General features: G+C 37.5%; 1 protein-coding gene across 1 annotated transcript; it reads left to right on the top strand.

Annotated features, from left to right (window-relative positions):
* Positions 1-10,166: 10,166 nt before the first annotated feature.
* On the top strand, positions 10,167-10,728 carry LOC121783882 (glutaredoxin-C9-like). Its single transcript, XM_042182065.1, has one exon. It carries the CDS (start codon positions 10,209-10,211, stop codon positions 10,584-10,586), a length of 378 nt encoding a protein of 125 aa, XP_042037999.1. The 5' UTR covers positions 10,167-10,208; the 3' UTR covers positions 10,587-10,728.
* Positions 10,729-11,594: the final 866 nt, after the last annotated feature.

Below are 11,594 nucleotides of genomic sequence, written 5' to 3'. Positions count from 1 at the left end.
TGTGTGAGTGAAATGCGTATGAAATAGGAGTATTTATAGAGTAAATAAATTAAAAAATAATTTAAAAAAAATTAAAATAAATAAAAAAACGGTAACATTACCGTTGCAATTTTTTTTTAAAATTAAATTTATTTTTAAAAAAATGAATTATTGCGTCACCGTGACAAAACCCACTCGCGGGGGCAGCGAGTGGGCGTCACGCATGCGCTGGGAGCTCGCCACGTCGCCTCGGCGCGTGGCGAGACGTGTCGTGCCGCGTCTCGCGGCGACGACTCACGACACAGCATGGGCACGGCATGGGGACGACACGGGCATCCACAACGCGTGTCTCCGCGGTTTCGTTCCGCAGACACGGAACGCGGCACCGTGAAGGCACACGTTGTGGATGCCCTAATGCAACGAATATCAATCCACTACTATATTCGACATTAATTATGGAGCGTTATAATTGCACCAAAATTCGGCGGAAATCCACTACTGATTCTGCTACTAATTCTTATTAACGGATATTTTGTTACCAATCTATTACTCCCTCCACCACAGAAGATCACTCACTTTTCATTTTAGTTTGTCCCAACCGAGATGGTCCATTACTAAAAATAGAAACACATTTATCTCTACTTTATTTCCCTTCTCTCACTTTATTCTCTCCATTTGATACAAAAAATAAATTTGTATAAAATCTTATGTCATTCAAGGAAGGGGTCATCTTCCTTGGAAAGAGAGAGTACTAGAGTTACTAGAGGGTAAGGGCATCCACTATAGGGCGGACACTTCCAATAGCCTCGCCCCCTTTTTTGTCCACAGCCCCAGTTTATTTGTCCACGACCACAAAAAAAAAGTGTCCGCAGCTATAGTGGACATTTTTTTTAGCCACTTTTCATTTTATTTCATTTTTTATTTATTTTAATTTAATTATAATTAAAATTATCGAACTATACGTAATTAGAAAAAAATGGCTATAGTTAAATAAATTAAAATTAAACACTAAATTTTCGTCGTATTAAAGTAATAGAAAAATTATACAACAAAATTTTAATCAATAGAAAATCACAATGTTCTTCACGCTGCGCCACCTCCTCTACGTGCCCAAACTTCTTCAATCAAATCGGCCTGGAGTGTGGTATGTGTTGTGCTCCTGCGCATATCAGTGAAACGTTGGAGCAAATATTCATTACTACGTGGTACACCCATCTGTATCGGGACAGAGGCAACATCGTGACTTGTACTTGCTCCATCTTCCGATGCCCAGCGCTCTGCAGCAAATCCTTCATCTTCTATTATCATATTGTGCAATATGATACTTGTTAACATAATATTCGCGACATCATCTTCGTGCCAAACTCGTGCCGGGCACCGTATAATGGCCCATCGCGCTTGGAGCACACCAAAAGCTTGTTCAACATCCTTCCTAGAAGCCTCTTGTTTTCACGCAAAATATTGTTTATGCGGTCCAACCGGTTGGCGAATTATTTTGACGAATACGGGCCACCGAGGATATATCCCATCCGCCAAATAGTATCCCCTACAGTACTGCGTTCTGTTGGCTAAAAAGCTGATTTCTGGACCCTCCCCCCGGCACTCATCATTGAAGAGAGACGATGACTGAAGAACATTGATGTCGTTGTTCGAACCTGCAACACCGAAATACGCATGCCAGATCCGCAAATGGTAGTCAGCAACGGCTTCCAGAATCATCGATGGACCTTTGCTTTTGAAACCAGTAGTGAACTGGCCTTTCCACGCCACTAGGCAGTTTTCCCACTCCCAGTGCATGCAATCGATGCTTCCTAACATCCCTGGGAAACCGTTAACCGAACCGTGCATATCTAACAGTCTCTGGCACTCATCAAATGTGGGCTTTCGTAGGAACTCCGGACCAAATATTTCCCGGATCCCCTTACAAAACTGCCTGAGCACCGTTAGGCTAGTTGTCTCACCCATCTGTAGGTATTAGTCGAACATATCAGCTGGTCCGGCATAGGCAAGCTGCCTAATTGCAGCGGTGCATTTATGAAAAGTAGACAACCCAATCCGGCCAGTGCAGTCACTCCGGAGGGTGAAGCACCGGTACCGCTCCGCCAAATTCGTCGCTATATGGTTGAAAGAGCCGTTGCGACATTCTGAATCACCGACGGAAAATCTCGGGTGGATAACGAAAGTAGTCCGCTATTAGACGCTGGTGCGCTCCGCTATGGTCTCGTTGGATGGTCCGACGACGAGTAATCGCACGAGGGATCGCGGCCTCCGCCAATTCCGCCGCGCGCGCCGCATCCTCCTCACCGGCTTGGTTCTGCACCTCTTGAATCAGAGAATTTCACGCGTCATTCCACAAATCGTCCATTTTCAATACCAATTGAATCCACAAATTTTAGTGAGAGAAAGTATGAGTGAAGAGTTGGAATGGTGTGAAAATAATGAAGGGAATGAGGTGTATTTATAGGTAAATTAAATTGAATTTATAAAAAAAAATGAAAAAAATCGTCCGCCACAATCCGCCGTGCCGCGCACCGCCGCGCTATAGGCCGGCGCGCCTATCGGCGCGTCCTCGTACTCTTCTCGCCGGAGGGCCTTCCGCCCCAAAAATTGCGTCCGCCTCTGGGCGGACGCTACCAGCACTATAGTTAGGCGGGGCGACGGCGGCATGGGGGCGGCCGGCGCGCTGCCCCTATAGTGGATGCCCGTCCGCCTCGGGGCGGACGCTACCCGCACTATAGTTAGGCGGGGCGACGACGGCATGAGGGCGCACGGCGCGCCGCCCCTATAGTGGATGCCCTAAGACTTCATTCGCTAGTAAACCATGCCGTCGTCGCCCCGCCCCTATAGTGGATGCCCTAAGACTTCATTCGCTAGTAAAATCCATTGGTAAAACACGCTTTCACCCATGGGACTCGTTGGACAAAGGGTGTATGAATTAACTGAGTTCAAATCCGTACACTAAATGCAATTATACTCAGTTTGGCACTATACATGTAGATTTATATGATATTCGAATTTAAACACATATGTCAAAAAGTTATACATTACGTTAAAAGAGTAGTACTTAATATACAACAACCATTGTATATATGCATAACTAGAGAACACGAATTTAGTTCATTATATAGGCGTTTTAGTTCACAACATAAATTTAAAAAGACAGAGTGAACCAAAACGCCATTATAGTGAACTAAATCTTTCGTGAAGTAAATACTTGATTATAAATTATAGTGAACTGAATCGCTCTTATAGTGAGCTAAAATCGTTCTTATAGTGAACTGTATTAATGTTATCTAATTATACATTTAAGATTAATTATACTTTGATCATATTTGGACGTTAAAATATAGTGATTTTATACATTACAAATAGTGACGTTAAAATATATTGATTTTACACGTTACAAATAGTTATACATTACGTTAAATATATGATTTTATTCATTACAAATACATACTTATACAACACATATAACGAAGACATTATCTCCACGTGTAAAATCAATTTCATTTGCTTTCGATCATGGTGTCATCGGCGGACACGTATACAGCAGGGGAGGGGCTTCAGCACATGCCAACAATTTTTTTTTCATTATTTTTTACTGTTAAACTTTTTAAAAATTTCAATATACAATCTTCAGCCATTCCTAAATCAATGCTATTAAATACTAAATTATTGGAGATTGAATGATGGAAGGGGCTGAAATGAATTTCTGCTTGAAAAGGCAAATGAATAAATAAAATTAGCTGCCATGGTTTTGGCCTTTTGGAGAAGAAGATGACCCAACTCTCAAGAAATAAATAGTACAATACGTAATAAAAATTTTGAAAGTACAATTTTCAAAGAGTGCATGTCTAATTGACTTTTCAACTTTTAACTCAATTTTCTTTTTTTTCTTCTTTCCAGTTCAATTATGCAAATATTTATGTTTTAACAAATTTTATGTATTATATATTAAGAATGAAAATATAAAAGAAATTATGTTTGGGTTAGAGTTAATTTGATGTGTTCAGGTTGGATAATCTGAAGTTTGTCTCAAGTGGAGTAATATTTACTATTCCTTCTGTCCCACAAAAGATGGAGTAATATTTACTATTCCTTCCGTCCCACAAAAGATGCCACACTTATAGGACGACACGAGATTTTAGGAGGTTTTGTTTTGTGTGTTAAGTAGAGAAAGAAATTATATAATATTTATATTAATATGAGAGAAATTTTTTCCAAAAATTGAAATCTGACATCTTTAGTAGGACAAACTAAAAAGCAAAGTGAGACATCTTTTATGGGACGGAGGTAGTATCTTTTACAACGTTATTGTAAGACAATTTTGATTTAATTAATTGAAATTTTAATATTTTGTCTACTATATTTTTTCAAATGTATATTACTAAAAAATCATTCCCCCATTTGTGATTTGTTATTTTATGTATCTTACTTTAACTCTTGGGATCGAAAAAACTGTTAAAAAAAGTTAGTGAAAAAATTTAATAAAATTTAAGTCGTAATTTTATATATTAATTTTAATAAAATGTAATAAGGGTCGTTAGTGGAATCGGAGTCCAATTATTAAATAAAATAAAAGAGGGTAAATAATATAGTTTTCCTTACACGAACGGAAAATGATATATGTAGCATGAAATAATTATTTGAAGATGAAAGAAGTATATATTGCAACTTGTGCCATGATATTTTTCTGCGTCCGATTGATTGAAGCATTGTACAGTCACAGTTCGTACCAAATTTCACTGGCATTTATTATCATATTGATGTTTCTACCTACTCACTTTAGAAACTTTGAATTCCTATACTATGCCTATTCTATATATTGTAAAAAATATCATAAATTTATAAAATGGAAAAAATATTAATAATTTTAAAAACGGCACAAGAACAAATTCTCGATACAATAATTTTTTTTTCATATTTATTCGTTTCTAACTAGGAATTCGCTAAAAAATGAAAAAAAATCTCAAATAAAACGAAGGAAATAGCCAATTTAGGTTTTTTGGGTTTGTTTAAATTGTCATTAGTGACCTTATAAATAACCAATGTCGAACCATTTCTATGGCCGAACTGTTGAACTAGTCATTGTTAGTTTGTTGTAGGTCATTTTAAAATATTGTTAGTTTGTTTTAGGTCATTGTTAGTTTGTATTATGTCATTTTATAAAATCCGGATTCGAAAAATACGAATGTCATTGTTCGATCATTTTAGGCCACTTACCATCATGACCTAAAAACAAAATAAGAATAATTTCGTATTGTCTAAAAATGACCTTTGTAGTATGATTCTGTGTTCTATAATAAGCTTGAATTTTGCATACACCACAACTCACTTACTATAATCATTCAATTATATTTACATTTAATATCCGCATACCCTTATTTCTTCATATTTAAAGAGAATCAATAATAATTTCTCGTTTACTCCTAAATAATATAGTGACTCATCTCCGGTTTATCAGATGAATGAAAAATGTCTTACCAAGTAAGATGTGCTTCATCCTCATATAAGCATCCTTACGTTTCTTAAATATAATTAGTTACTCCCTCCATCCCATAAGAATATGTCATTTTTTCTTTTTAATTCGTCCTATAAAATTTGCACTTTCTAAATTTAGAAACTCTTTTCTTCTCTAATGAGATGGGACATATTCTCCACTTCTCGTTTACTTTACCAATTGTGCATTAAAATCTGTGCCCAACTAAAAATGCATATTCTTATAGATCGGATCAAGTATATATTAGCAAAAATAGTCAATATCTTTGAATTATTTCACAAGTCTTGGTCTTCGCCTTCGTCTTGTCTTCATATTCATATTCATATTCATATTCATATTCATATTCATATACTCCTTACCCAAATTCTTACTACAAGATAGTAATCAATAAATATTTTGTCAGATGTTTTGTATATACGTATACACATCTTACAGTTGGAAGAAAAGTATAACCGGATCAAATGTAACGTGGAATCTTCTGACTAATAGTATTAATTATGACGTCAGTGTATACAGAAGCATGAAATGGAAAAATAGGCGTTGCCGTATAAACATAGAATTTCCAATAAGAATCTTCAACATGTTTGTTCGCGGACATTGGAATTTATTATGCGTTTCCTATATGTATAGCTTTTTACTTTATAATTGCTTTTTCCCTTTATTTACTCCGCCAATATGTGGCATGTCAAGATACTCACAATTAATATTTGTAAACGAACTTAAAAATTAAATATATTTTGGGCATCAAGATACTCACAATTAATATTTGTAAACGAACTTAAAAATTAAATATATTTTGGGCAAACGGTTGGTTATAGATTGACTATGATACAAAGATACACTAACCGGGCGTAATACAATCCAATGAAGAATGAATAAATTAAACGGAATTGAAACTGAAAGGAAGAATTCGAAACAATAAACCGTAAAGATGTAAGCCGAGTCGAGGAGTCCTCTTTCCGCAAGACGAGATACGCCCCGGTAGTGCTCTCGGATTGGCGTGTCATCCCCAAAGATAAAACGGCTTCGTCTCTGAAGAAGCAGCACCGCTAGCAGCAGAGCTCCGACGAACGGGAGTAAGGCGGGGGCAGAGCTTCGACGGGAAGATTAAGCAGAGAGGGAGAGAGCGTGTATGCAAGAATGCTTGAGTTTGTTGTGTATAGAATGCAATGGATGCATGTCTATTTATAGGTCAAGTCCACCCGCAGGGGTTGCTGGAGTCAACAGACATAATGTCTGTCATCAAGGCTATTGACCGTAACCGCCAGGGGTTACTGACTGGTGCACTAGCCGTCGGGAGCTGAAGAGACACGATGCATCTGGGCACGAGATACACCATTGACCGTCGGGGTCCATCGAGGACCTTTTGTCTCCCGTTATGCGTCAGGGTCCAGCGGGGACCTTTTGTCTCCCGTTATGCGTCAGGGTCCAGTGGAGACCTTTTGTCTCCCGTTATGCGTCGGGGTCCAGCGGGGATAGCGTGAAGTTTGAGGTGGTCTAAAAAGAACAAGCGGGGCTTGAACTACGCTCAACGACCAGCTCCAAAGAACAGTCCAAACACCAATTGCCAAGGCACAAGGCACACGGCGCCCGGTGCATGGGGCACGGGTCGCGGTGCGCGTGTGCGCGCGTGTGGGCTCTTTCGCCCATCTTATTCCACGATAATTATTACACATAATAATTCATCTTATTAAATACTTCATTAAAGAAGTTTATCATCCCCGATGTGGGATAATTAACACTTAGTTAATTAATCCCTTAGTTTTTCTCATAGCTCATTTCTAGCTTTATCGTGACTAACTTTAATATATTATTTCTCACTCACCGGGAATCGGATTTGAGAAAATAAATATGCTACGGTCATCTACTCGGAGCGTAGATCGACGCTATTGCATTTAATTTCACAAAATTAAATGTCTTGCAATATTTATTATTAGTCAAAGTCGTTTGACCAAGCATGATTCCAACACAAACTGCCTTAAAAGACATGCATTTTTGTGAATTTTTGGTGTTTCTCATAAACTATAAAAATAGCATACAAAATTATGAACTTATAAATCATGCGCCGTTTTCCCATGTCGGATAGAGTGAGGCGGGAGAATTTGAGGTAATCGTCGAACACGTGGTCGTCGACGAATTTGGGGGATGGGGTTTGGGTTCTAGAAGAGTGACGCAAGTATCGAAACTCCAAAAATTCAAGGTCTTATGCCCCTCCACTGTGAGCCAGCGGTGGCTCTACCCTCCACTGATTTCTAGGAGTTTTTTGATTTAGCGGTGGAATTGTCGATTTTCGAGTCCCGATTTGGCCAGAAACAACGAGATGATGACTGTGGATTTTGAGATCCGATGGGGTTGCAAAACACGTTGGTGGTTTGTAGAAGTAGGTAAGGGACTCAGGATGTTGGGTGTGGAGGCGGCCATTGTTATTGTTGTGAGTGTGAGAAAAGTTGGTGGATTTTCTGGACGAAATTGGTGATAGATGGAGTTAAAATTTGTCAAAGCTTCTCCAAGAATTTGATGAGTTGTTATGGACGAAATCGGCTGCACAGATTGCGTTCCATGACTTGTATGATGAGTGGGGATACTAAAGAAGAGAATGTTCGATCTTGTAGCTTAGCCAGATGCATGAGTCGAGGATATGGAGAGATAGGATCGCCATTGTTAGAAGAGGTTGAAGGAGCTTTCAACCGTGTTTAAAGGGCAAAAAATTCAAGCGCACGAGGGGCCGATCATAGCTATGAAATTTAGCTTAGTATGACTATTTATATGCTGCATTTGTAGTTCATGGGAAAAACCAGAATTTTTGAAAAGTTCATGACTTCAAGGCAGTTTGCCCTAAATCGGTCAAAGCCACTTGTACTTTCCGACTAAAAATTTTTCCGGTGTTTTCACATAGGAATTCAGACTAGCCACGTCTACATAATTTTACCGAAAAATATCATTGTCCAGTCGGATGGAAAATTCACACAATCCGGATTAATTCATGACTTTGTGACTTTTATGAAACTTGCCCTTGTATTTTCTATTAGAATTTCGTATTCAATTTGACACACTATTTGACATGTTTTCTTAGTTTAGAAAGAAAAATATTTAAAAAAATAATTTTAATTATGCTTTAAATGACATAAATACCTATTTTTAAAAGAGTTTCGTGTTTATATCTTGCACACCTCAATAATAAATTTTAGAAAAAGTTAAGGTTGTTTTATGGAAGATGGACGGTCTAGAAAGTGTGACTCGATCGAGTTTGTGAATGTGCATAACCAACTCGATCGAGTCAGTTATCCGAGGTCTTCAGAAAGCATGACTTAAACGAGTAACTTTGGGAAACATGATTGCGATATGCTACGGAAGCACCGGTAGCAGATGCAGAAAGCCGTGATGCAGTTCGTCGACTTCTTGACCAATACCCAGAATACGTAGCTTAGCGGTGGCAGGTTTGTGCACTGAACTACCGTCACCTTACCAGACATTAGATCCGATAGAACACTTCATCAATTTGAATATTTTTTAATAAAATAATCTTTAAATAGTGTTCTTATGTACTTTAATTTTATAATTATTTAAAGTTACAAAATAAATAATACTCCCCCAGTCGCTAATATTTTATCACCATTTGACCTGACAAGTGTTTTAAAAAATATAATAGAAAGTGAATTGAAAAAGTTAGTGGCATGCGAGTTTTACTTTTATATATAAGTTTTATAATAAAATGTTAGTGGAAATGAGTTAATGGAATATGAGATTCATTATAAAAAATGATAAAAAGTGAAAAATGACAAATTTTTAAGAGTTTATAAAAATGAAAATAAATGACAAATTTTGAAGAGTTTATAAAAATGAAAATAAATGACAATTTTTTAGGGAGAATAGGACTCACAAATTAATGTGAAATGTATAATTTAGTAATGACCTATTATAAGAATTGTGTTATGATAAAAATAAAATATTTATAAATAATGATGCGGCGGTGGACAATATGAGCCATCCTATTGTAGATGCCACTATCATATTCCAACTTAATTATTATGACATATTGGCAAAAATGCAATAGGAAGAAGGGCACGAAGAATATCTAATTTGGGATTGTTGTCGGCATACGACGTGCCTGCTCGTAACTGGTCTGTCTAGAAATGATGACATAGTGATAATTTCACCGCACCTACCTTGACGTTCAATACCAACACAAGCGTGATGTCAGCTCCACCGCTCGTCAATAGATATACATCGATCATTATTAAAGCACTTAATTATTTCCCTACTTATTCTCTCACTTGCTTTAATCGCTTTAATCTGAGTACTTTATTCACTTTTCTACTTTATTCTCTTTTGACTTTTCTCTCCCTTCATTTAATACAATAAACATTTTTTCTTGAACTCCTAACCGAAAAAACGCTTTAATCATGCCGGAACAGAGCGAGTAATATTCTCACAGTAGTTTTATTGTACTCTATCCAATCAATTCTAAGTGGAACATTTCATATTCATTACGAATTTTATAAAATATTATTTTGTAAGTTGAATGAAAAGATAATAAAATAGAGATAATAATATTTTCATTTTAAAAACACGTTAGTTAGAGCGGGACATCCAAAAAAGGAAAAGCGGGCCACTTAAAATGAAACAAAAAAAATATTAACAATATTTCTTTTCGGGCCGCCCCACTATTATGCTTAGTAGCTATAACTACCCCAGGCCCCCAGTCTCCCTTTTCCAAAAGCGACGCACCATGCAACAAGCTATCCCATATAGAAATAGGGCGCCCACCTCCTCTCCGCCCGCCTTTGCCTTGGATGGCAGAAGCGTGCGGGAGCAGGTGGCAGAGAAGGCAGTGGTTGTTTTCGCGCGGCGAGGCTGCTGCATGTGCCACGTGATGAAGCTCCTGCTCCACGGCCACGGCGTCTATCCTTCCATCTTCCACGTCGACGACCACAACGAAGCCGAGGTAAACGAGGAGCTGTCGAAGATCATCGGCGCCGCCGCGCCTCAGTTGCCGGCGGTGTTTCTCGCCGGAGAGCTGTTTGGAGGGATTGAGAAAATTATGGGCGCGCATATTTCTGGTGAATTGGTCCCTAGGCTTAGAGAAGCTAGAGCTCTTTGGCTTTGAATTATTTTTTTTATTAACCATTAAATATTCAAATAGTTGTTACTCATTAGAAGTTTAATGGATGGTAGAAGTTGCTAAACATCTTGCATTGTTATGTAAAAATTATCTGATATCAGTGGCTACTTTTGACTTTGGCTATGTATTTTATTGGATTTGACTATTGTTTAATCAATTCAGTTGTCATATTTCAACTACTACCCACAATACAAGTTCACATTTTACTTAACACAAATTTTAAGAAATATAAAGAAAAGTGAGTTGAATAAATCAGTAGAGTAAGGGTCTCACTTTTTACTTGTTAGTTTTATAATAAATGTGCGTGGAATGAGTTAGTGGAACGTGAGATATACTTACTATTTATAATAAAAGTAAAAATTATTATGAGATAGATTAAAATGATAATAATGGACTCTTATTGTAGGACGAATGTAGTAGTTACTGCTAGTACATGAAATCTGATCTTGCTTTGAAAAATTGAACGCGTGGAGTAACTAAAAAGTTATGTTTCCATCTATGCATGCACAACGGTTCCGAACCGCCGGTTCTGATGAACCGGCGGTTCACGGTTCATCATATGCATAAACCGGAACCGGCCCGCCAAAGGTCCCAGCGGTTCCGGTTCAAAAAACCGCCGATTCACGAGGCGGTTCAAAACCGCCAGTTTTTGGCATGAACCGGCAGTTCAACGAAAAATTTAAAAAAAAAACTTTTTATTTATAAAAATTGATTTTTATACCTAAAAACAATTTTTACAAATAAATGAATACAAGAAATTCATAATAGCCCATAGATATTTGATGGGCTTGTGAATTTCTGAAACCATTCTTGATTGTTTCTCTTTTATAGAGACATTCTTGAATGTTTTATGTTTCACTTTTGATGTGGGACAAAATCATTCTTAGTTATTTCTCTTTTATAGAGACATCCTTGAATGTTTTATGTTTTACTTTCGATGTGGGACAAAATCATTCTTGGTTGTTTCTCTTTTATAGAGACATCCTTGAATGT

Source organism: Salvia splendens, chromosome 21, assembly GCF_004379255.2.
Source record: "Salvia splendens isolate huo1 chromosome 21, SspV2, whole genome shotgun sequence".
Lineage (NCBI taxonomy): Eukaryota > Viridiplantae > Streptophyta > Magnoliopsida > Lamiales > Lamiaceae > Salvia > Salvia splendens.
This window is presented reverse-complemented; position numbering and strand designations above follow the sequence as displayed.